Source organism: Procambarus clarkii, chromosome 6 (genome assembly GCF_040958095.1).
Source record: "Procambarus clarkii isolate CNS0578487 chromosome 6, FALCON_Pclarkii_2.0, whole genome shotgun sequence".
In the NCBI taxonomy this organism is placed as follows: Eukaryota; Metazoa; Arthropoda; class Malacostraca; order Decapoda; family Cambaridae; genus Procambarus; species Procambarus clarkii.
In genome coordinates, this window is record NC_091155.1 from 21005257 (window position 1) to 21032844 (window position 27588).

At 46.0% G+C, this 27588-nt stretch overlaps 1 protein-coding gene across 3 annotated transcripts in view; it reads left to right on the plus strand.

The window, feature by feature from the left end:
• LOC123753927 (uncharacterized) overlaps positions 1 to 26821 on the plus strand; it is a 39189-nt gene extending 12368 nt beyond the window's left edge. For all 3 annotated transcript variants that reach the window (XM_069306379.1, XM_069306372.1, XM_069306386.1), the window contains exons 2-9: positions 316 to 2049; positions 5193 to 5487; positions 6028 to 6173; positions 6778 to 6941; positions 16116 to 16219; positions 19021 to 19198; positions 20760 to 20860; positions 22594 to 26821. In XM_069306379.1, coding sequence (XP_069162480.1) covers positions 1520 to 2049; positions 5193 to 5487; positions 6028 to 6173; positions 6778 to 6941; positions 16116 to 16219; positions 19021 to 19198; positions 20760 to 20860; positions 22594 to 22782 — 1707 coding nt within the window. In that variant the 5' untranslated portion in view covers positions 316 to 1519 and the 3' untranslated portion in view covers positions 22783 to 26821. The remainder of the gene's footprint in view (positions 1 to 315; positions 2050 to 5192; positions 5488 to 6027; positions 6174 to 6777; positions 6942 to 16115; positions 16220 to 19020; positions 19199 to 20759; positions 20861 to 22593) is intronic.
• Positions 26822 to 27588: the final 767 nt, after the last annotated feature.

Genomic DNA, 27588 nt, shown 5'->3' on the forward strand with positions numbered 1-27588 from the left:
TGTCGTGTGGTCCATCTCTGGCCCCCAGTGTGTTGTGTGGTCCATCTCTGGCCCCAGTGTGTTGTGTGGCCCATCTCTGGCCCCCAGTGTGTTGTGTGGCCCATCTCTGGCCCCCAGCGTGTTGTGTGGCCCATCTCTGGTCTCGTGTTATGTGACAATGGGATAATACACAATAGTGTATAGAGTTATTGTGTGGAACCTTTGTTCTGGTATGTGAATCGTGTGTTTGAGATCATATAGTATAAAACATTACATGTTTATGGCATACATCTGTTTGTCTAATATTTTAAATACAATGTTTCTCTATTTTTACAGAGCGAACAGTTATGTGGTGAGGTGTGTAGTGTGGCCCACCTTGCCACACCCACCACACGCCCACCCTGCCACACCCACCACACGCCTACCCTGCCACACCCACCACACGCCTACCCTGCCACACCCACCACACGCCTACCCTGCCACACCCACCACACGCCCACCCTGCCACACCCACCACACGCCCACCCTGCCACACCCACCACACGCCCACCCTGCCACACCCACCACACGCCCACCCTGCCACACACCGACCCTACCACACCCACTACCCCGCCTTCCCTTAATACCGTTATCATCCGGCACCTGTTCACTTTCTTCACCATATTACCCATCGTGTTACACCCTACCATATCGTGCCCACGACGCGTGACTATAGCGCCTCCTCACATGGTGTCGGGGTGGCATTACATCCCCCATACAGAGACCGTGTGGGCTGCAGTGTGAGGAGTGATGTGGACCTGGCCGCGACACTAGCGTATGGACACTACACTACACTGGTCGTGTGTAGTGCCCACTTCTTCATTCTCAGCCACAGTGTGATGGACACGGCATGAGAGCACCCCGTCTTCCTCGGGGGTCCCAGCGTCAAGAAAACGGTCAATGTAAGTGTCCTCTCCTAACCTACCACAGGACCCAAAACAGAAAACGGGAGTGTACGTCACTTTCGCAACCCGCTTCCATTTTCTAGTACGACAATTTTTGGCCTTGTGTAACGCAAACGAGCGAAATGTGACGTTCTTGGTAAAAAAAAAAAAAAAAAAAAAAAAAAAAGGACAGGTTGGCGAGGGAACGGTGCCCCGCCACAAGCTTGAACCATTACCGCCCTTCCCAACACCTCATGTAGAGGAGCGCAGAGAAGCACAAGAGATAGTAAGGAGACATCGAGGAGGACCTTGGTAGTGTTGGAGGCTCGGTCTTAGAGGAGCGGCCCTTGATGACTCGCCAACCTCACGCTGTCCAACACTGGCTGCGTCTCCTCCAGTGACTGTTGCTTGCATCACTGCTATTAAACCAGCCTACCCTCGGTAAGGGTGCACCGTGGCCCCCTCCCTGCTGCTGGCACCTCAGGGTCCACCTGTTGGCACTCCGTGGCCCCCTCCCTGCTGAAATCTGCTGCCTATCCCAACATTCACCTTGTGTGGGCCCTCGTCATACGGCAGGGGGCGAGGCCCCCCTATATAAGGCAGGGGTGGCAGAAGAGATGTCGTCTAGTCGTCCCCGGCGGCATAGTGTGGTCACACTGAGACTAACCGTTACCTCAGACAACCCAAGCAGTGAGAGTAGCCACTCCACACAGCCCACGCCCGCCCTCTCACCAAGCCCCACCCTGCCCCCACGCCCACGCTCACACTCCCGCCAGAGGTATGCCTCCCAGGGGCGCCAGGCACCCTCCTCCCCACTTCCCCGCACAACCCCACCTCTCTGCCGCACGCCCACCACGCCGCTCAGTCGCACGCCCACCTCCCCATTGGGACGCACACCCTCCTCTCCATTCTGCCGTGAGCCCACCTCACCCATGGGTCGCTCCACGCCCTCTCCTGTGTCACCTCGTAGCGTGGGCGGCAGACACTTCCGGTACGACATGTGGGCGGAGCAGCGGGGGTTAAGGAGGAGGTCATCACTGCTGACAGTGCCGTCCACACACGACCCTCACTCTGACCTCCACCTCCGTCTCCCCAGACAGAGGTCCTCTTCAATTGCTGGTCCAATACGCCCTCCAGACCTCGCCAGGTGAGTGTGTGCAATAACAGGCTGCATGGCGTGTCAATCACGCAGCCAACCTAAACATCCTGTGCCATGTCCGATAATTGTCTTGATACATTCATCATTATTTTAAATCTGAGGATACAGTATAGTGTTTATGTAGTTACCTCACATCTTCCCTCCCTGTGCCTGCAGCTGTATCCTGAGTGATGACTTTTCTCAGTGTCTCCAGGTTGGATATATCATTGTGGAGTCCGTCCTCCTAAGGTTTCCCAGCGTCGAGAAACTGTCGTTCTAAAGTGTCTTTATCCTAACCTACCAGAGGACCCTTAAACAGAAAATGGGACAGTATGTCAATTTTGCGAGCCGCTACCCTTTTCTAGTACGACGAGGTTTGGCCTTAGGTAGAGTGTATGTCAAAAAGCACTGCACTGTTAGGAGGACGGGTTGGTGGTCCTCGCACAGCTTCAGAGTCCGTGCTGAGGCCTTCACTTGAGTCAACACTTTCCCTCCTGTGTCACCCAAGAACCACAGGAACTCTTAACGGCTCCCCGAGGGCTGCCAGAACCACTAGCTGTCCGCGGAGGGTGCATGGTACTCGCCCCTTTCCAGCTTCCACCTGTACGTGTCCGCTTGTCCTGCTTTCTCCCAGTCTCAAGAGGCTGTCCTTGTCCATCACATCTATTTTCTGATCAGGGGGAGAAAGATACTGGCAGTATGGGGCTTTAAATTTATTGAAGATTAAATTCTGCAGAACATGTAAATATATAAAGTTTCAAATATATAAAGTAAGTAAATATATAAAGTTTATATTAAACACGGTTTATATTATAGACATATAAACAAAGTTTATATTATATTAAACTTAATATTGAACATGTAAATATATAAAGTTTCAAATATATAAAGTAAGTAAATATATAAAGTTTATATTAAAATATATAAAGTAAATATATAAAGTAAGAATTAACAGTAACAATTCCAAGTCCGAGGACTAGATTTAACTTAAAAGGTACACCCGTAGTAAGTATGAGACCTTAGCCTATAGTGACATGGAAACTAATTCTGCAGAAACCTAAAGGTTAACTGGTACTAGAATTAAGGCCGAGTGCAAATGTGTAGTAATTATATAACACTAGGATATAACAGGCAGGACACAAAGAATAACTAATAAGTGAGAGACCACATAACACGTAATGTACCCGGCCAAGAGGCCGTAAAAGACCTAATGAATAAGGAGAAGGGGGTGTGACTACAAGTAGGGCTTACTAGCACCTAGACTGGGCAAAGTATTAGCTGCGGACAGCGGGACACTTGGGGACCGGCGCTGCACCCCCCTTCCCACATGCAGTGGGGAGAAAAGGGGACAACTGTGCAAAGCATGACGGGGGTACAAAGACAGCCGCTTGCAAAGGGGAGGTGGGAGGGCTTTGCGAGGGCAGCGGCGGGGGCAGGCGGAGTGAGGGCAGAGCCCCTCTGTGCCCCCGTATTTATACGGCCCCAGACTGCCCGCGCAACGCCGCGGGACGCGCTGCGCAAATGTTCCTTTCTCCCCCATCAGAAACATCCCCGCTTTGCGAAGCAGTGGCCATTCCCCTCTGTATTATGTAAGTTGTGATCATATCCTCTCTGTTCCTTCTCTCCTCAAGGGTTGTGAGATCTAGTTCTATTAACCTGTGTTCATAGCTTAACCACCTTATCTCTGGCATCAACTTTGTTGCTAATCTTTGTACCTTAAAATTTTGGCCTTTATGCTTCACAAGGTGCAGATTTCATGCCAGTGCTGCGCATTCTAGTATTAGTCTAAGAAATGTGTAGATTACTTTGAAGGAGTCCCGAGTCAGTTTCTAAACGGTGTTGTTATATTTGGCAGCGTCCCACATGCAGCTGATGGTATCTTGTTTAAGACACTTTTAGACAACGGTTAACAGTACCTATATCACCGTCTTCAGCAGCCATGTTGAGATTAGGTCTGGCCCCATTCATTTTACCACATCTAGTTCCCGCAGGATTTTTGTCACCTCTTCCACAGTGGAGAGGTGAAATGCCATCCAGTATTTCCTCCAGCCCTTCATCTTGCAGCCTTGTCTCCACACTGGTTCTAATGTAAAGGCCTCCTAAAAACCTTTCTTTGAGTTCCTCACGTACCTGCTTATCATTATGTGAGAGCTCCCTCTTGTTTCCTCAATTCCTCCGAATTCGGGTGTATTCCTTCCTTGTTCTCTTTAGTGCCTCACTATTGTCTCTTCCCATTTCTCTGTACTTTTTCCAGGATTTTGTTTTTCTTTAACGTTCCTGCGTCTCCTATTTAACCAGGGATTAACTTTATTTTTGTCATCCACCTCCTCTTTGAGTGGTATGAACTGTTCTGCTGCTTCGGCACATTCCCAGCAGTGAATTCCATCATCTCATTTGTTCTTCTCCCTTCCATTTATTTTTCCATTGGATTTCCTGCATGAAGCCCCTCATCCTGTTGTAGTCCCCACGTCTGTAATTCTTCTTCTTCAGTGGGTTTCTTTGTGTAACCAATTCCTTCAGCGCCAGAATGTATGATGTGTGAAGATGGGGGAGTGTGATATGGGTGGTGACGGGAGTGCGGGTGTGGAATCTCTCACTACAGGTACCTGAACCCCACACCTGCCTGGTTACCTGGTTGATACCTGGTTGATGGGGTTCTGGGAGTTCTTCTACTCCCCAAGCCCGGCCCGAGGCCAGGCTCGACTTGTGAGAGTTTGGTCCACCAGGCTGTTGCTTGGAGCGGCCCGCAGGCCCACATACCCACCACAGCCCGGTTGGTCCGGCACTCCTTGGAGGAATAAATCTAGTTTCCTCTTGAAAATGTCCACGGTTGTTCCGGCAATATTTCTTATGCTTGCTGGGAGGACGTTGAACAACCGCGGACCTCTGATGTTTATACAGTGTTCTCTGATTGTGCCTATGGCACCTCTGCTCTTCATTGGTTCTATTCTACATTTTCTTCCATGTCGTTCACTCCAGTACGTTGTTATTTTACTGTGTAGATTTGGTACTTGGCCCTCCAGTATCTTCCAGGTGTATATTATTTGATATCTCTCTCGTCTTCTTTCTAGTGAGTACATTTGGAGGGCTTTGAGACGATCCCAATAATTTAGGTGCTTTATTGCGTCTATGCGTGCCGTATGCCCCTACAGGTACCTGAGCGAGGCCAGTCAGCGCTACCAAGGGGGAGAAGATGGCGGTAGTGGAGAAGTCAGCATCGCGAGCAGCTTTGACGAGTCTGAACAGGAGCCGGCGTCGACCAGCCCCTTACTCGACCACTGCAGCGACCTTCCCAGCCGGCCCTCCACACCGGCCATGGCCGACAAGACCATGACAGCCACCAGGCCGGGCCATGTTTCCCCCGGCAGTTTATCAACCTGCGGGACTCATGATTCCTTCGTCGCCGACCTTCCCAGGAGGAGGAGGAACAGCAGCGCTGACTCCACCGTGAGTACTGCCTTAGCAGAGAGAGAGAGACGGACGGACAGTGAGAGTGATTGGTGGGGAACGACCCTGGGTGGTGGGGTATTACTAGTGTTGGATGGAGACACAGGAGAGACAACTGAGGTATAATCATAAGGGATACAGGAAGGAGTATAAACATCTGACCAATACGGTGGTGGTGTACCTCTCAACTCATAACAATGAACTCAAGTTATTTACATAAACCATTACAAAATGAAATAGGTAACATGGCTCACAGTAGAGCCCCTGAGCGCAGTAAAGTAAAAATATTTCCCAGTTATAATTTTGGACTGTTATGAAACCTAAGAAATTGGCTGGGCATGAAGGGCATGCTTCACAACAGAAGCATGTAGGAGTGACGTAGGTGGGTGGGCATGAAGGGCATGCTTCACAACAGAAGCATGTAGGAGTGACGTAGGTGGGTGGGCATGAAGAAGGGCATGCTTCACAACAGAAACCATTGCTGCAGGTGGCGGGAAGGCTAAGTCATAACCATGTATCACCCTCCTGGTCCTCCTCCAGACTGGCGTGTGTCGCCTCCGTCAGTTCAGCATCACCTCCCGCGGGGGCGTGGTCAACAGGGGCGACTCGTTCCGTCCCAGACGCTCCGTCTCCAACACCTCCGTCACCTCCACCGTCTCCTCCTGCAGCAAGGACAGGAGGCCCAGGTAAGCCTTTCACCCTAAACCTCACATACAATCAAACAGTAGATTTTGATTTAAATTTAAGAAAATTATTTTAATTATTGAGTGTTGAGTAATGTATATATGACTTGCAGTGACACCCTGAACCTGTATGACCTGCAGTGACTAATGTAGTTATTCGTCACACACCAACCGCGGAGACCAATTCACCTCTTAAAATCCTCCTGGAGGATTCATCACGTAAAACATTCATGGAGATCAACCCATTTCATAAAATCACGCTGGAGACTAATTCATTACACAACACTCCTGGAGACTAATTCATCTCATAACATTTTTACTCTTTGAAAATAATTCATCACACAAAACCCTTGTGGAGACTAATTCATCAAAATCTTACCATGAGATAACTTCAACACACGAAACATCCCTGGCGACAAATTCATCACACAAAACATCCTTGATCCCACTGGAGACAATCATCACAGAACACGACCATGGAGAACAATTCATCTCATAAAATCCCCTGGAAAGTAATTTAACTTTCAGAACACCAGTGGAGGCGATTACCTCCTGCCTATCCAGTAACACATTACCGTCCGCCCACACACTACTTGTCCGCCCACAGCGTGGGTTCAGGGCCTTCGACGCCAGGGCGCAGCAAGGCAGCCACGCCCACACCCGCCCCACAGCACCGGGTGGTGATGCTTGGGTCTGCTGGTGTAGGCAAGTCTGCCCTCATCACTCAGTTCATGTCTTCTGAGTACATGTGCGCCTACGACGACTCCCCAGGTATGTGTGTCACGCCCACGACGACTCCCCAGGTATGTGTGTCACGCCCACGACGACTCTCCAGGTATGTCACGCCCACGACGACTCCCCAGGTATGTGTATGAGATGTACAGGTGGGCGCCTGGTGCGGAGAGCTGCAGCAACACGCGCACACAACAATGGCGGGGCGCCTCCTTCCTGACCAGCTCTAGACTCCTCCAGGAGCTCTTCGTCATTTTGACTTAAGGAACTTGACTTTGGGTTTGTTTGTGTTGCAGTTAAATTCAATCCTGGAGAATATTTGTTTTATATTGGGTTTCCAGGCTGGTGTTTTAAAGATACGTGTATAAATGTATGCGTAAAGATACGCGATCCGTATATAAATAAATATTCAGTGGACGTTGCAAACCTCCCATTTTCTCTTAAGAAGCCATTGAAACCCATTTTCTTGTAATGAAGAAAGTGGTTAGTAATAGTATGTTCCTAACACAATCGTTTTTGATTGGCATGTTATTTGTTAGTAATTTAGCTTAAAGGTGGAGACCGGGAGCTGGAGCTCGCTCCCGGCACATACAAGGAGGAAAGCAAGCAAAAAAGCAAGCCACATTGCAGAGGTGAATTCATGAAATAGTTGGATATCCAATCCATTAATTTGAACTGGAGCGTCTGGTTCTATTTGAAGGTGGACGGAAAACAATTATTGGTGAGAGGTGCGTTGTTGGCGGGGTGTTAGTGCTTCCTTAGTCGGTCCTAGGGACGGTGGCACGGACTGTAGGGACCTTCAGTCCCTGGCCCCCGTCTTTCAGTTGCTGATGGGGATGTAGCAGCTCCCACCCCACTTGGTCTTATCGTACCACATCTTGAAACTGTTTGGAGTGTCACTCAACTGCTTTGTGTGTTAGGTCAGGTCACCTGCTGACTCATGACGGCATGTAAGGCCTCGTGACCCATGCTAGGCGGCTCCTCAACCCGTTCTCGCACTTGCTTAGTCAATATTGGCTTACTTAATAAGTGCATATATGACATACTAATTGATTGTTGGCTCCTATATGAATCCCTTCCCTCTCACCCATATCTAACTCTTCCCATCTATTCTTGAAATTGTGTAAAGTGTGTATCTCAACAGGAATAGCTGGCAGCCCATTCCACTCAACCACAACTCTTTCTTTTTCAGACAAGAGCTTCCCTCTAATACTCCTAGATGAAAATTTCTCCAGCTTGTACTCATTGTTGTGGGTTGTGACCTGTTCTCACACTTTCATAACCTTCTTCATATTCTTGATTTTGCTGTGCACAAGCTGCTCCACAACCTGAGCGACCTGGTCGTGCGTCTCTGTGCAACGACACACTTTACTCTGCCTTCACAGACACATCCCCAGACCAGGTAGGAGCCTTGTCTGTTTACTCCAGCGTTGACGCTCACTGTGTGGCAGTGACGAGAGGTGCTCAGTGTAGTGTAAGTGGCGCCAAGATACAGCTGAAGGACGATACTTGTGTTTCTGTTGCTTCTTATTATATATCGCAACACCCTGTGACGTGTCTATGACAATCGGGTCGTTCGCTCGTTGTTGCCAAGTCTTTCACAATATGACCTACCCAGGACTGCATGCCTCTCAAACACGTGACGAAACTGTGGCCACTCGCCATATCCATATTATTCTCTAAGGAATGTAATGTTTCCGGATCATATCTATAATTTACCTCGGAATCATATCTACTGATGCTTTAGGAATCATCGGTATCTACATTAGCAGCCTTCATGACCATTTGGTCGAATACACTATTGAGCTCAATGCATGTACCATTGTACATGTAATATCAAGAATCTAGAAGCTTCCTTATAATCAAAAACATTATTGGAACCAAGTAATAGTTTCCACAGACATATTTTCAAAATCCTTAATAAAGGACAATTGTACTATCGGTAATCTTTAAATCTACTAGGTGTTTTTCTTGTGATATAACTTTATCACAATAATCAGTCTAAACAATGAAAATAATCATTTTATAATCATTGCCAGCACCTTCACTATAGGGTAGGGGCGCCACCAGCAGACACCATTGGGGCAGTAACGTCCAGTACCTGATCACGCCTTGTTGACATCGGGGGCGGCTCACATGTGCAGTGTTTGACGACAGTTTTAGTAGACACTACCGCACAAACTGTTTACATAATCACCAGTAATCACTCCCTAGATATTGGGGGAGTCCCTGATCTATAATCTAAGCTAGAATTCGTCCATAAGAACTCATATTAAGAGTAGTGAGAGTGAACTCATGTACCCAGAGACTTGCCACGCTTGCACCATCATTTAATTCTTAACATTGCTACAAGTATCCATCCTACAGCAATGGCTGCTAGGAACTTAACATCAAACTGCCTTATTTTCATTAAAATACAGAGTCTGGTTTAAGCAAGAGAGACATCACACACAGAAATCACAATAGCGTGATGCATCAAATGAACAAATCCACAAGGGCCGTGACGAGGATTCGAACCTACGTCTGGGATGCTTCCGGACGTAGGTTCGAATCCTCGTCACGGCCCTTGTGGATTTGTTTCAAGAGATACACCCTCTGGCTACTGTGAGATAGGCTCCGGTTCTCAATTCAGTACAAGTTATTATTTTAAAGCATAGATTGTCCAGTTAGCATGCTTTATGAGATTAATACATCCATATATAATTATGTTACCTTTACATAAATAAGTTACAGTAATCATTTAGTTGCATATCTTTGGTCCTAAGTAATTCTCATTCATTAATCTCGGTATTTCCCTCACACAAACTACCACGTTGTTACAACTTTTGAATAAGTTTTTAACACCTAACAAGTTATAACAACCAATATAGTACGTTGTAACAATGTTCTAGTGTGGTGTTTTGGGGTGTGTAGAACACTATCGAGTCTTGCTACAGTGTGTAGAACACTATCGAGTCTTGCTACAGTGTGTAGAACACTATCGAGTCTTGCTACAGTGTGTAGAACACTATCGAGTCTTGCTACAGTGTGTAGAACACTATCGAGTCTTGCTACAGTGTGTAGAACAAAATATTAACTATTGATATCAACAGTCTCGATTACGTTTATAAAGTAATATATTGTTGAGAGAGGGAGAGAGAGATTGGACTGGTGATGAATGTTACATCCTTGTGGGTGATGTGAGTCCCGGCCTACACCTCTGCCACTCTTGACCAGGATCATTATTAATGCTGCCTTTATGTCCACTTAGGAGACCACTAAGAATGGGGAGTAGGGGAGCGGTGTGCAGGGTGGGGAGGGGGAGGCGTGTGTCGAGGTCCCCCAAGGTGGGTCTAGCTGACCTTGCACCACATCCACCCCATTAACTGTTGCCAACGTTACGGCTTCCTCTTTACTGGCAACTGAACAAAACCATTACTTGTAAGGGAACGACGTTCCACCCAATTCTGCCCCCTTCCCCCCCCCCCGGAATCCGTGATTGTGAGTCGAGAACGAAGCCAACTGTACTAGGAGAACCTATCTCCCTTACTCTCACTCTGTTGTTGTTCTCCTCTCTCTCTCTCCCCCCCCCCCTACTCTTTCCCTTCCCCCCCCCCCTCTCTCTCTCCCACTCCTTCCCCCACCCACTCTCTCTCCCTCCCTCCCCCCCCCGTACAGTTACCATGGCGACAGCACCAGCTGTTGGCTCCATCACAGCGCTTCAACATAATAACTTTACCTACACCTCACATTATCTCTTACACTCATTGCTTTTGTATTTCACATTTTATGTAGCGTCCCTTTGACACCGTGATGACTGTCCTCAGACGGAGCCGTATTGGATATCCATTAAATATTGGAGTAAAAATATTGGCCGACTGGGCAGGAGGCCTTAAGAGGCTCTCATTTGACTCCTGGACATTTTCCCGGACGCTCTGGTAATGGAAGCTGCATCATATTGGTTTTATCGTGAGTTTATTTAGCAATTGTATTGTGTGTAGAGAGGAGGGTAATGGCAGCAGCGGGCATCTTTAATGTGTTTATAGTGAGGCAGTATTGACACACGCATTACGGAGGTGTGTACAGTGGCCTCTCCCATCTCCCTACACACCTCTACACATATGCTCAAATGTCATCTTTATTACCATGTTCCCTCTCCAACCACTTGGGCTCGACGGTCTCACTTCATGCAGGTTCGGCGTTCAATCCCCGACCGTCCAAGAGGTTGGGCACCTTTCCTCCCTCCCGCCCACCGTCCTATCCCAAATCTTATCCTGACCACTTCCATGTGCTATATAGGCGTAATGGCTTTGCGCTTTCCTCTGATGATCTCTCGCTTTCCCTCTCCATGTTCCGTAAATATGTAAATATGTAAAGCAAGTCGAGAAGTCTGGCTCCGTCTCTGATGTGTGGTGGAGGCTCGCTCGCTCTCTCTCTCTCTCTCTCTCTCTCTCTCTCTCTCTCTCTCTCTCTCTCTCTCTCTCTCTCGCTCTTTTGCTTTTGCTCTTGCTCTTCTCTTGCTCTTCTCTCTCTTGCTCTTCTCTCTCTTGCTCTTCTCTCTCTTGCTCTTCTCTCTCTTGCTTTTCTCTCTCTTGCTCTTCTCTCTCTTGCTCTTCTCTCTCTTGCTCTTCTCTCTCTTGCTCTTCTCTCTCTTGCTCTTCTCTCTCTTGCTCTTCTCTCTTGCTCTTCTCTCTTGCTCTTCTCTCTTGCTCTTCTCTCTTTCTCTTCTCTCTTTCTCTTCTCTCTTTCTCTTCTCTCTTCTCTTCTCTCTTCTCTCTTTCTCTTCTCTCTTTCTCTTCTCTCTTTCTCTTCTCTCTCTTCTCTCTTTCTCTTCTCTCTTTCTCTTCTCTCTTTCTCTTCTCTCTTTCTCTTCTCTCTTTCTCTTCTCTCTTTCTCTTCTCTCTTTCTCTTCTCTCTTTCTCTTCTCTTTCTCTTCTCTCTCTTGCCCTTCTCTCTCTCACTCGCTCTTTTTCTCTCGTTTGCTCTTCTCTATTTCTCTCTCCCCCCCCTCTCCCCCCCCTCCCCCCCCCCCGAGGGAATGCCATTTTGCTGATATTTTTCTTCCTAATTACTGTTGAGTGGCTTTGAGAGTCTGGTGTCTCCAGTCTGCTAATTTACATAAATTAACACACTCGTTTACAAACATTTTTGAGTAGTTCTAATTGTTTTAATCATTTACTGAGAGACCCTTAAAATATACGTACGTGATCAGCGTGTGCTTAATGTTGTTTAGCTCTATGTAAACAAAACCAATATTTATTGTAAGACCTGCATGGTCTTCACGCAGAATGGTTGAAGACCTGGTCTTCACGCAGAATGGTTGAAGACCTGGTCTTCACGCAGAATGGTTGAAGACCTGGTCTTCACGCAGAATGGTTGAAGACCTGGTCTTCACGCAGAATGGTTGAAGACCTGGTCTTCACGCAGAATGGTTGAAGACCTGGTCTTCACGCAGAATGGTTGAAGACCTGGTCTTCACGCAGAATGAGATGGACACTGTATTTTTGTCTTTGTAAACAGTGACAATGAAGACCACAGAGCTGTACCAAGGAGGATAATGTAAGATGACCAAACCACACACTGGAAAATAAAGGCCCTGAATATATAAGGTTCCCTCACTACTGCAGTAGAACTGTCTGACTGTGTAGAGAAGTTTATGTCTGTAGGTAATGGCTGGTGTGGATGCACTACCACCATAATTAGTCTGAATAGATGACTGATGTTGGGAGGTCGGCGTTCTATATCCCCAACATCGTAAAAGTTCATCTTCAGCCTTTATGATGCCCAAATCTCTGATGACTAATTTAGGAGGCTTTGAGGTTGTCCCTTTGTGGTCCGTTCCTAAAAACTTCAATTCATCTGAAAAGGCTCTGGTTTATCCAGTCCTTAGTGGGGTGTAATGGGGTTTCCTTTCTGTTCTCACTGAAAGAATTCTAACACTTGGGCTGTTCTCCTGAGTAACTTATCCATGGATGAGCAAGGTGTAGGAGCTATGACTTTCTTGGACTCTTATGGGCTGCCATAGCTACAGCACCTTCACAGACGACTTCTACTTTCTGTAGAGACCATTTGGTCTCGTCAGTAAGCCATTTTGGGCCAGCTGTCCAGGTGTTGCCTTCTAAATGTTTGAACACTTCACCTTTTAAAACATTGACAGAAGATCTGCAGGGTTCTCTTTAGTGGGAATATGTTGATAACCCTTTCTTCAATGCGTTAATTTTTTGCGACTTTGTTCTTTATGCAAGATGTTGAACATTTGATTCCCTGCCCACTGTAGTGCGGTTTTGTCTGCCCATACAATAGTTTAGGTGATGTTAAGCTTCTATAAAGTTGCATGTAGGTAGTGGACGAGTCTGGTGCCCTCAGAGATGGCAGTCAACTCTGCGGTTATTTTTTAGCGCCGCTGGCACCGTGTTGGCAATGGTGCTCCCCGACCTCTACTACCACCACGTTACCTTACAACCTTGACAACCTGACAACCTTGTGTCTTTACAGCCACATTAATGGGGAGACTTGGGGCGTGACTGGTGACAACAGCAGCCACATTCGTGATAGCATTAACCTGTGCATTATGAGGAAAGCGGTCGGTTAAGACAACAAACTTCATACCTTCGTTCACTATACCCGGGACATGGTGTATGGGTATGGTGGGTCGTGGTGTATGGGTATGGTGGGTCGTGGTGTACGGGTATGGTGGGTCGTGGTGTACGGGTATGGTGGGTCGTGGTGTACGGGTATGGTGGGTCGTGGTGTACGGGTATGGTGGGTCGTGGTGTACGGGTATGGTGGGTCGTGGTGTACGGGTATGGTGGGTCGTGGTGTACGGGTATGGTGGGTCGTGGTGTACGGGTATGGTGGGTCGTGGTGTACGGGTATGGTGGGTCGTGGTGTACGGGTATGGTGGGTCGTGGTGTACGGGTATGGTGGGTCATGGAGAATTTATCATTTATAACCGGGATTAGTCGGTTATACAGATCACTTGTAATAAACTTTTCCACGTGAGTAAGTTGACCGGAATCGATGTGCTTCTCAGCCTCTTATTTCCTTGGCTTTAAGCTCGTCCACAGTGGTGCTGAGACCTGTTCCGAGCATACATGATAGTAGCTTATCTAACACTACCGCTGGATCCTCCTCCTTGCTCATCATATTGCGTGAAATGTGTTAAAGCTGTAGATTATCCACCAACTTCTGTAAGATAAATGTTGTCTGTGAGTGTTGGTCAAGATGGGCTCTCAGGTGTTGGCTGGTGGACGTCACAGTGTGTGGGTGTGGCTAATGCAGTCAGTGCAGCCCAAACTGGTGTTTACATTGTCAGTCTTTGCAGTTACTTTACAAAAAACTGCCAGTAGTTGACGGACTATTAATCGTATCATTCTGATTGCAGAGAGCTGTGTGCTGCCTTCCTTTGTGGCATTTACTACACATTCTCAATCCTGCCTTGCAATCCTTGCAATCTGCTGATGTAGCCACTTTCCGCAACGCTGTAAATATGCAAGACGAGTTTGCCTTGCTGTGAAATCAGGGAAATCCTGGGAAAAGGGAACGCTTATTCTCATACAACATATATTTGTTCCTGCCAGAGCCATTGGTAAGGGTTGAGGAATGAGAGTTGTGTGTCCCTTGCACTCTCGGGGTCTCGGGCACCACATACCACCCTACCTAATGTGGCTTCCACATCTCATTATGTGGGCGCGGGAATATGTCAACAGGTTGATGGCTGTTATGCTCTGCCTTCTCTTGAGAGTGGCGAGGTTGTTGGCCCTCGTCAGCTCTCACCTGTGTTATCATCGTGTGTAGCCCGTCTGAAATATCTTCTGTTGTAAAGTAACTTTCCTTATAACAGGCGTACACAGCATCTAGAGTTTCTCAGGACAACTTAAGCCGCACTACGAGACTCCACAACCAATTTAAAGGTGTCAGATAAACAGGATTAAAGAAAACTTTTATACACGAATGAACTTCAATTCTAAAATTTTGCTATTTCTTTGCTTTGGGGTTCGGTAGCTGGACATGAACACATTTATAGTTAAACTGTGCTCCAGCATGATCTGTGTCACCATAACTTTGTGTGATTGTGTTATCATAATTATAGAAGGTTGTGGGTAACTCTGGAATCACCTTTGGCTCATCCCGCCAGTTGACCTTTGACATCATTAAATATTGTTATTGTCTAAGTCACTTGTGAAGCGTACCAAGGTGCTACAAGTATCAGGCTTGCTGCCACGAGTTAGTCACCCCTGAGAGTAGGTAACTGTGGTAGTTGTGACCCCTGAGAGTAGGTAACTGGTAGTCGTGGGTGTGGTTCTGGGTCAGGGGGGAGGACTGGTGCTGGGTCAGGGGGGGGGGGGACTGGTGCCCTGTGTTACAGTCTTGTGGTGACTGTAACTTCACGTTGGGGTCTTCCTGCATGTCAGTCTTTCTAATAGATAATTCTGGCATCATAATGAGCTTCACATTATAAATGGTAGTCAGAGTGTTGCTCTCTACCTCCCTCACTCACTTCCAAGTCATGTAACAGTAACTTATAAATAAATGATTGTGTCGGGGGACAGGCAGCCAGTGTATATACACATGTTAGGCTTATATCGAGATCACCCCCAAGGTGGAATTACTGACCCCGCCCAGGATGCAGCCCCCACAACAAGTTGACTAACTCCTGGGTACCTCTTTACTATTAGGTGAATAGGTCCATTTCTGTCCTGCCCGGAATTCAAATCAAGAATTCCCAATTGCGAGTTGAGAACGAATCCGACTTTACTTCCGGGACCCTCAAGGTTAATGGAATTGTGGAATATATCTTGCCTCATACCACACACTAACTTGATTGTGTTAGATCTGCAAATTATTTAAAAGCTTCAGTATAGATCACATAAACTGGCCCACCATATTGGAATGGTAAAATAGTTGTGTTTATCATGTTGTGGTATACCGCTATACCTTCCAAAAGTTCCGTTGACATGTGGCCGGTTTGCGTTGACTGCTTTTCAATGTACCATCAAGTGCTCAAGGTACTACATGTGATTCGAAAGACCATATGAGAATTTTGTTTTAGGCGACTTTGCTTGAATGGAAAGACACGTACAAGTGACTGTATCAGGTACAAGCACACTCGTACCTCCTTCAACTCGAGCTAAGTCAGCTAAAACAAAGTGTCGACAGAGTTGATCACTTTGGCCTGGTGTGTCCCCTAGAGGTGTGAGCGTGACAGATGACCCCGGGTGACCTTCCCAACAGGTCAGGACGAGAGTGGTGCTGAGCGGAGTGTATCAGTGCTGCTGGAGGGAGAAGAAGCCGAGCTTATATTCCTGCCCCTTCATGACCTGACACAGGCCAGCGCTGTGAGTATATACCTGTCACTATAGTCACACAAGTGTCTGTGGGGCATCTCTACCTTTATGCCTCGCCTCTCTTCTCCACGTTACCTAATAATTTAACTATTCTCATGTCCCAATCTGTCCTTAAACTTGTGGATGATTATTCTTCTTTTAGAGTATTCCACTTGTTGCCCGCCCACTTAGGATACAAGTATTCCACTTGTTGCCCGCCCACTTAGGATACAAGTATTCCACTTGTTGCCCGCCCACTTAGGATACAAGTATTCCACTTGTTGCCCGCCCACTTAGGATACAAGTATTCCACTTGTTGCCCGCCTACTTAGGATACAAGTATTCCACTTGTTGCCCGCCCACTTAGGATACAAGTATTCCACTTGTTGCCCGCCCACTTATGATACAAGTATTCCACTTGTTTGAGGAAGCTGGGAGTGTGTGTCACATCTCGCACAGGTACAGTGTGTCACATCTCGCACAGATACAGTGTGTGGTGTGACACAGGTACAGTGTGTGGCGTGACACAGGTACAGTGTGTGGCGTGACACAGGTACAGTGTGTGGCGTGACACAGGTACAGTGTGTGGCGTGACACAGGTACAGTGTGTGGCGTGACACAGGTACAGTGTGTGGCGTGACACAGGTACAGTGTGTGGCGTGACACAGGTACAGTGTGTGGCGTGACACAGGTACAGTGTGTGGCGTGACACAGGTACAGTGTGTGGCGTGACACAGGTACAGTGTGTGGCGTGACACAGGTACAGTGTGTGGCGTGACACAGGTACAGTGTGTGGCGTGACACAGGTACAGTGTGTGGCGTGACACAGGTGTCATGTTCAGCGATACCACCTGAGGGAGTGTGTGGTCACTATTGACACATGGCGCTGTTGACTTACTAACGTCGGCAGTGTTTGTGGAGTGGCGCAAGTGACCTGTGGTGACCTCTGATTAGGTCACCACAGGTCACCATATACCATCCTCTTGGCGATGGGGGGGGGGGGACACCATACCCATCCCGTGGGCGGTGGGTAATGGTTACAAGGACACATAATGGGCTCAGGGACTGAACCCCACTGTCCGCTACGCCCACTGTACCTTCCTAGCCTTCTAAAATGAAAGTACTTACTGTAATTATTTCGTAGAAAGTACCAATATGTAGTGATGGACTACCAGGAAGTACCAATATGTAGTGATGGACCACCAGGAAGTACCAATATGTAGTGATGGACCACCAGGAAGCACCAATATGTAGTGATGGACCACCAGGAAGCACCAATATGTAGTGATGGACCACCAGGAAGCACCAATATGTAGTGATGGACCACCAGGAAGCACCAATATGTAGTGATGGACCACCAGGAAGCACCAATATGTAGTGATGGACCACCAGGAAGCACCAATATGTAGTGATGGACCACCAGGAAGTACCAATATGTAGTGATGGACCACCAGGAAGCACCAATATGTAGTGATGGACCACCAGGAAGTACCAATATGTAGTGATGGACCACCAGGAAGTACCAATATGTAGTGATGGACCACCAGGAAGGTCACTATTGTATTATTGAATTTGGACAACCCAGAACAACATGTAAGACTAATCCTAACCTAACTTAACCTTAGCTCTCCTAATTACTATAAAGTGGCGATAAGAAGTTATACCAGTAGTATAGTTTATAGTTGTATTTCTAGATAGTTAAGTACTAGATGAGTTAGTAGCCTCAGGTGGGTAATAAGGTGAGGAAATTGTTCTACTTTTGTTGACCAAACCACACGCTAGAAAGTGAAGGGACGAGGACGTTTCGGTCCGTCCTGGACCATTCTCAAGTCGATTGTGAGAATGGTCGACTTGAGAATGGTCCAGGACGGATCGAAACGTCGTTGTCCCTTCACTTTCTAGTGTGTGGTCTGGTCAACATATTTCAGCCACGTTATTGTGACTCCTCGTGGTTTTACTTTTGAATAAAGTATAAGTTGTACAATTTTTTATTATATTAGTAGGGGAGTTTGGTATATTGGATCCCTTTATTGGCAGCGCGTGTTTGTAGTGATTTAATCTGACTGGGAATATCAAAGAGGCATTTATTCCTAGTGTGATGACCATTGGTACTATTACATCCGTCTAGTAGTTCAAAACAGCATTAGAATTTAGGATTAGAATTAAGGGTTGGCAAGTGTAAAGAGGACACGAGTGTGTGTAGCATGTTCAGGGACTGAGAGCCTCAGTGTAGTCTGAAAACATTGTTTTTCCATTATTTTGATATTTGATTTTTGCTGGGTGATATTGGCCTTAAGGTAGTTTGTAGTGTTGAACTCGTGCACAGATGCCATTTGCTAGATGAGGATAGATTAGTGAGTAGTATAGTGTGGGAGGAGCACAGTGGGGGAGATGATATACGATTTTTGAGAGTATACGAGCAGTGTTAGACATGCTCGTCTCTTGTCAGTGTATAAGCCAAGGAACTTCCCCTCACATTTACTACCAATACTTACATGGTGTATCTGAAGGTGTATTTGGTTAGAAGATTTATTTCAAATGAAATGTAGCAAGTCGTTTCTACCTTTAGTTGGTTGACATGCAGGTGGAAGTTTGGTAGCTGGTCTTTGACAACATTACTAATGGTGTGTGGGTTAAGGGGTTTGGAAAGATCTACAATAACAAGTTTTTCTCAGACCAGTAAAGAGGGCAATTGGGAACTCCATGTTTGTGAAGGTCTGTGTAGATTATGTCAAGCAAACTAATAATGTCATTACTGAGTATAATGATTTGGTTCAGTGAGCCACACTGACCGTTGTGTGTGTGTGTGGCAGCGGCAGGAGCACGCTGACGGGTGGCTGGTGGTGTACAGTGTGAGCGACAGAGACACCTTCAGACAGGCAGCCACCGCCCTGGGCCAGGTCTGGGCCTTGGGCCACCTCGCTCACACCCCCGTCATTCTCGTCGCTAACAAGACCGATCTGGAACGGACCCGGGTGGTCACTTCAACAGGTAATGAACAACATGTCCTGATTGTGACAGGTAATGTAAACTACCAGTTGAGGCCAGGGACAAGTTAACTACCAGTTGAGGCCAGGGACAAGTTAACTACCAGTTGAGGCCAGGGACAAGTTAACGTGTCCCTGGCCTCAACTGGTAGTTAACTACCAGTTGAGGCCAGGGACACGTATAGTGTCAGTTGAGGTACTCTCTCTCTGTACTGTTGTCGTGCTTGCAAGGTTCTCTATCAGTTAGTGTTACCAATATTTCTCCTCGTGTCGTTCCGTCCGTGCCCTCGTGTAGGGTCCGCCTTCCTAGTTATTGTAAACCCCTGACCTGTGTGACTAAAGTTTTTACCCCTCCTACAATCCTGAAGCACCTTTTCCTTGCATACTTTTCTCAACACTCCTGCTCCATTTCCGTCTTCACAGATGGGGTCTAAGTCTGCAGACGGTGTAGGCTACTCTGTTGTTTTTCCTGACCACACCCACATGTGTCGCCTGCCTCCAGAGACTAGCATCTTCACGGCAGAACTGTATGCTATTGTATGTGCTCTTCGTCAACTACTTCATCGCTGTCAATCTTCCTTTGTTGTTTTTGTTGATTCTCGCAGTGTCCTCATGGCTCTGGAGTCCTTTAATCCAGTCCATCATTTGGTCGTCGAAATTCAATATTGGCTGTGCCTTATGTCCAGAAGATTTAAGATAGTCGAGTTTTGCTGGGTTTCCAGCCATATTGGCGTGTCCTTAAATGAGCGTGCGGACGCTGCCGCTAAGGACGCTATCCGCACTTGTCCCATCTCCCGTAAAGGTATTCCTTATTCCGACTTCTATCCAGTTATTCACTCCTCAATCCTTGCCTGTTGACAGGGTCGTTGGTCTTCTGTTACTGGTAACAAACTGTGTGCTCTTAAGAGTAGTGTGTCTCCGTAGTCTTCCTCCTACCACCGTAACTGGCGGTAGGAAACGGCTCTGGCGAGGTTACGTATTGGCCATACACGTTTAACTCGCGGGCACTTAATGGAGCGCCACCCTGCGCCTTATTATCCAAACTGCGTCGTCCCTCTTACGGTTGTGCATATCCTTGTCGATTGTCCGGACTTTCAGGACGAGCGTGTATCTTGCTTACCTGGTTGATACCTGGTTGATGGGGTTCTGGGAGTTCTTCTACTCCCAAAGACCGGCCCGAGGCCAGACTTGACTAGTGAGTTTGGTCCACCAGGCTGTTGCTTGGAGCGGCCCGCAGACCCACACACCCACCACAGCCCGGTTGGTCCCTTCCCGACCGTCCCGCGCGGTCATTTGTCCCTCGATAGAATTCTTGGTGAATCGGATACTTTTGATACCGTTCGCCTTATGCGTTTCTGTTCTCATATTGGCATCCTCGGTGATATTTAGCGCCCTTTGATTAACCCGCACATTTGGTGGTACACAGCCTTCCTGGCTTGGTGCCTTCTTTTGATAATTACTGACTTACTCTTTGCCTACAGATGGTGCCTTCTTTTGATAATTACTGACTTACTCTTTGCCTACAGATGGTGCCTTCTTTTGATAATTACTTACTTTGCCTACAGAGGGCCGCACGCTGGCAGTTACTTATGAGTGCAAGTTCATTGAGGTGAGCGCCGCCTTCGACCACAACGTGGACGAACTCCTGGTGGGCATCCTCACGCAGGTGAGTCCTGGCCCCCCCCCCCCCACACACACACACAGGTGAGTCCTGGTGTTACCTTTGTCCCGGACCAGCCCTAGTGGTGGCCCCTTTTCCTGAATCACCTCTGTTGTTGCTTGGATCTGTGTTACGGCCCTCTTGGGTCGCAACTGGGTTCTTTCTCTGATGTTAATAGAGATTGGGTATCCGGCCCCAAGCTAGTAGTGGCTTTCAAGAGGTGTGCTCCGTAACGCAAGTAAATTAAAGGGGAAGGGATAAAACTGCTCAGAAATAAATATATATTCACCACCACCAATAAATAAATATATAAAGTCACTCGCTGGGGCTATCACTACACTTATGTACACGTCTTGTCTTCTTCTGAAGACACAGGATGTTCTGCTTAACGGTGCTCAAGACGAGTAGCCCTAGTTCTCTTCTTGTGGCCTCTCGACGAATCCTTAGATTCTCTTAGCGAGTCTATCCCGACCACAGGCCAGCCAAAACACAATCCCACTGGGTGCACCGTCGTGGAGGCCGTCAACCACAAATCCAGCCTGTAGCTGGCAGGTTCCAATCAGCTACGCTGCGTAGGCCACTCCACGACCGATACAAGGGTTGCGAGCCCTAGGCAGGAGCCTCGTGTGATTCCACAGATCACTCTCCTCACCATAACACCCCAGTGGCTATTCTTTTCCACGAGTCAGCCCCGGGTACGACAAATCCTCAACTGCCACGTCACAGGCAGGCTAACACAACAGTGTTCATCCGGGGGGTGACTCACAACTTCTGCAGCTAACACTTGGAGATTCTACGGCTGCCTTGGGTAGACTGATCCAACGTTCATTACAGCAGTCCCAGATCGACTCTGTAATCAGACACGTCATCAGTACTAGTTACACTCTAGGGCACCTCACTTACAGGCTTAGACACAAACGCCCACCTATCCACTCCATAGATGGCGTTGCTGTCTAAGCGCCACCTCACCAGAGGTCAGCAGCGGCTGCGTCACGAGCTGATTAGGACGGGAAACTAGCCCTTGTGGCCGGTATATCTCGTCCTCACTAGATGGCGTCGTCCATTTGGAGGGGGTTTCGGGAGCTGACCCACAGATGGCGCGGTCGTCACTGCTCCGTGCTCGGACGCTGGGCTCGAGTCCGTAACAATCTGTAATATATTTTGATTTGACAACTATATGCACGGGAAGCACGTAACATCTACCAGACAGTGTGACATTGTAATTGCCTGAATTATACTTGGATATCGTTACTTATGTCAGTTAATAACTCTCCCAACAATGACCACTCTAAATGTAAACTAGGTGAACAAGAGCCGGGACACGCTTTTCAACACTATATATTGGTGAATGTCCTCTTATCAATAACCAACCTCTTATAGACCAACTAGCATGAGATGCTTTGAGCTTTGTAAGTATTTCATTCACGCTTGAATAAAGTGTTGAAAGATACTATCACGCTATAACCAGTGTGTGTTAGTGCAGGCAATTAAGTACCTTGACTCGCATCTCATGATTTTCCATAATTCCATGTGTGTGACTAATCATCCTGTGAGTTGGGAATATTGGATGAACTTATTACAATGGGCTCAAGAATACTATCTAATATAGATTGAGAGGCATTAATTAGTAGGTTTATGCAGTGACTGTAGAACAAGGGACATCAATTGAATGAGCAATACAAACCTTTAAATTTGCATCCTGATCATATGAATAAAGTTTTTCATGTGATTGAGAACAGATCCGGCTGAAGCAGCGCGTGGAGGCTGGGTGGGAGGCGGCGAGCAGGGCGGGCAGCCACGACTCCTCCCCGACCTCTTCCTCCTCTATACTCCGGCACAAGAACAGCTTCCGGGTCAAAGGCATTCTTAATAAGCTCCTCAATAAAGATAGGAAAACAAAATCCTGTGAGAATTTGTATGTATTATGAGTCCCAGCTGGGAAAAGAGCTCTTATTTGGAAGATCTTTGAACTAAATGTCATATGAAATGTTTAAATTGAATCATTGATGACTAAATGTATAGCATAAATACATAGCTAATTAATCTATCATTGAAACCAAAAATACTTGCCTTCACAATTTTATATTGTTTTCATTCTTCTGGTATACATACCATGTTCTACACACCACAGCGTGCCTGTAACTTGCCTCTTAAGTTTATCACTTCTCTGTTTCCAGAGTTCTCTCCAAACCCAAACTGGGGTCAGGGATTTATATGTATGTTTCAGGTGATAAATTGATCGGTAAAGCAGTTCCTGGTAGCGGCCTGCAGGCCTTACATATGCTGATCATGTCCATGGCCTCTTTAAAATTTCCACTTTGGTTACGGCAGTATTTCACATAATTGGTAGGTTCAGTCTTGACCACCTCCTATGAAGTTCACGCTGCGTAGTCGTGCCTACAGCATCTCGATCTATTCTTCACTCTGCCCATTCTGCATTTCCTAGCACATCTTTCACTCCATTTTATTGTACATATTTAGGATCTGATCAGGTATTTTACATTTGCATATGTAACATCTTTCTTATTTCCAGAGAGTGCGTTCTGAGTGCTTGTAGACGGTCACAATCAATTATCATGTCCATGCATGTCGTATATATTCTCTGCATTTCCTGTTTCAAAAATCTCTTCTTCTTTGAAAGCAAAAAGAGTAGCATATGTGGCGGGAAAGTATAATATAATTGAAAAAGAGGAACATTGTGGAGGAATATCTGATTTAAAGGCCTCATTATCCACCCAATCATTTTCCTGGCTGCTGCTGCGTTTACTTGGCAACCCTTAATAAACGCTAGGTCGGTTGACATCATTATTCCCAGGTTGTTTTCCCTTGTCAGTACGAGGAGACATGATTGCATCACATTTAACATCTTCACTTTTCTCCAACTTAACCCTGTTACTGAAATTTATCGTTTTTGAAAATCATATTTTTTTGCTCTCCAGTGGAAGACTTTATTCATATGAATATGTAGTTTTTCAGTGTTTAGTACCAAGATATTTATGTAGATGTGTGATATGAGGGAGAAAGGTGAGGCAATACATCACAAACATGTGGTTCCTGTAATAACATAGATAATATTGGTAATGTTGTGTTCCAGTCAAGAGACGGGAACTCTTCAGCAAGATAGTGTCTTTATAAGAGGATACACAACTGAAAATTTCCTGTGTACTGCCTATGTGTATGTACACTTAGATGGATGGACGAATAGATGGATATGCATACATGTGTATATTATATGCATGTATTTGTGTTTATGTATATATGAATGTTTGTCTGTTTTTTGTGTGTGTTGTAAGTACAGATTCATACAGTGTAAGAGCAGGAGTCACTTTGTAAGGCCAGGCCTGAACCCAGGATAAAGGCATTTTCTCTCTGGACTACCACGCTTTGGTGCTGCAACAGAAAGCTGGTCTTCCTTGGGTCTCGGTTATTATTAAGGAAAGTTTTGGTGCTTGTGGCCAGGGGACCAAAGGACTCTAATCCTACTGGGAAAACTTACCGATTGTCCACTTACCTGCTTCCCTTTGGTTGTATTGCCTGCTGAATGACACGCACAACAGAGAATGTAGGTGTTAGCCCATGTAGATGAATGTGCAGTCCTACACGAGTTGTCTGTCCATTCCTTCAGAAGTATAATGCAATCCCATCTGGTTGTCAAGGATTACCAGGAAAACATTACAGTCTATGGTAGAGACAAGCCAATTGTAGACATTTAGATTGCTAAAGGAACGTTCCCAGAGGCAATGACACCAGCGAGGTTGGGTAGTCTCCTGTCTACATGTTGCAGCTTGGAGCATAGCTTCAGTTCTCAACACAATGTGACTGTCTAAGCTGGATGGTTTGTAGATTGTCGTCAGGACTGCCTTACATGTCGGAGCTGTGACAATAGTCTAACTGGTGATCCAAGTAAAGACAAGGTCATGCACAAAGTCCTTTATGTCCTTTCTTTCTTTGACAACTATACAGCTGCAGCTGACAAAGCCAACCTTTTAAGCCGCTTCTTTTCCTTCTAACTAAAATGTTTCCAACCTTCCTGAACGAGTGGAAGTAACGTTTCGGTCCAGACCAAGACACGGTCCCTGGCAGAAGGCAGCCATCTCATATTTGCTCAGCAAAGACATTGTGAAATAGATACACACCAAACGCGTATCGACCACGACCAAAGACAATAAACCTAGACAACAAAGGAGAGCGGGAAGCTTAATGACACAAAACCTGAATTTACCTGAAGGAACACTGCCTCTAAGAATACCTTAATGGCTTGGCACTTTCACCTGATAATTCCTTCTCTCTCTGAATGTTCCAAGATCACATGGAAAGGGCAGTTAGTAAAGCCTTAATGTTCAAGAAGTTGGGGGCCACACCTTCATTAGGAGGGCAAGGAAGAGAACTACGATATGACACTTGTAGAACACAGCTGGGAACAAAAGGCCCTATACCGGCGAAAGTGGAGCGAACAAAACCACTCGGCATATGAGGTTCTCCAACTTCAGATAATCAACAGACGATTATGGACCTATTGGTTGCAGCCGAGATGCATCGTCCAATGTATAATATCCTCTTTGTGAATGGAGCTACAGTGACACATTGTTATTCCACACCACAAACCAGCCTGTGAAGAGCCAAACTTGTTGCATTTCCACCAAAAGATGGCTCCACCCATGTCCCCCAGTCTGTTAAGACCAAACATAACTAAGGTATACCGAAAATACATTAGATACACAAAGAATGTGAACAACTTCAAGGACTAAAACCTGAGAAACCATTTACAAGATGTAAAGGACCGTCTGTCTTTCTCCCTTGTTCTGAGACAAAATAGATACAGACCTATTGTTTAAATCTGCGGGAGAGGAATTTGTCTGATGACAAACTACACAGCTACCATATCCCAAACACTGAATGATGTACTAACCCCAAAGACCAAAGGTGGTGGAGGCCAAAACCGTCAGTAGCTTCAAAGCGTTATATGACAGAGTGCAGGGTAGACGGGACACCACGAGCGTAGCTCTCATCCTGTAACTACACTTAGGTAATTAGGTAATTACCAATATGGCTGGGAACCGAGCAAAACTCTACTTTCTTAAATTTACAGGAGATAAGAAACGGCCAATGCTGAATTTCAACTAACACCGGATGGACTGGATTAAAGGACTCCAGTGCCATAATGGCACTTCGAGAGTCGACAACAACAACAAAGGCGGATTGACAGAGAGAAAGAAGTTGACAAAGAGCATAGAGAATACCATAAATTTTTGCCATGAAGATGCTAGTCTCTGGAGGCAGACGACACATATGTGGTCAGGAAAAACAACAGAGTAGCCTACACTGTCTGTAGACTCAGACCCATCGGTGAAGATGAAAATGGAGTGGGAGTGTGAAGAAAGGTGTTCAAGGAAAAGGAGTTTCATAACTGTAGGAGGGGTAAAAGCCTTAGTCACTTTGGTCAGGATTTTACAAAATATAGGAAGGGGAACCCTCCACGGGGGCAAGGACGGAACACCACGAGAAGACATTGGTAACACTAACCGAAAGAGAATTCTTGGTGTTTATTGAAGGTCAATGATCATTGTAAGACAAGGAGCACTGAGCTAACTCAAGTTTATTTTGATGCTGCTCCTACAAGTGTAATACAATATAAATTATTTTGGTGCCAAAATGTTATTTACTTTAACATTTTAAGAAGTCTACCTTTATTTAGAATTTGCAAATAGAGCTATATACAGTACAGTGGTTATAAGTAAAAATATATTTTAGGTATGAATAGAGGTATAGTTACTATATTCTTTAGGAAGAAATTTTTAAGTATCATTTTTGTGGGGAGCCAATATCTATTGTAATAAGGACTTGTCTATTAACATATGGAACATAAATACACAGCTTTTACATTGACTGAAGGATTGTATAATAAATTGTGTACTGTACTAATTTAAAATATTTTTTTCCCATGGATGATATAAAAATGTCAATTTATTTTTGTTTTATTCTATAACTGTCCTTTCCAATCTGTATATCACTTGTGCATTGAATAGGCATTCATGTTCGTCTGTGCAAATGTCGAACATCAGCTCTCGGTAAGTCATGTGATTCCATTTGGTGGGGCCAAGATGGCTCTCTCTTGTTAGCCACTCTGGACAGCCACACAACTATCAAATTAATAGCACCCGATTCTTGAGCCATAAAAACCTTACTAGAGACCAGAGGCCAAAAACTGAGCTCACAGAGGCACTGAGAGCAGGAGATACTTGTCCTCACTAACGGAGGAAATAGTGAGCAAAAAAACAGAACACGACAAAGTGTACATTATCAAGGCAAGGTAAACAGAAAGACACCCAGCTCTGGTTTATTTACACAGTATTTACTGATAATAGCTGTCCACTTTTACTAATAGCTATATAATTCATTATAGATTAGCAGTTGCTGGATATTAATAAGACACTAAATATCACTGAGGATGCCAATACGAGAACAAAAGCACACAAGACGAGTAATATCAAAGGTATCAGATTCACTAAGGATGCTATTGAGTGAAATGACGACCAGGGTCAGTTGAGAAGTAAGACACGAACGTCCTGAAAATCAAGACATTCTACAGGTCAATGACCGTAAGAGGGACAGTGCTGTGAGAAAATATCTACTACATATATATGTGATTAATAATTTTCTGAACCCTTTACAATTTAAACCTCTTACGAGAAACAAATCACTGCAGGCGATGAGTCACAATAACGTGGCTAAAG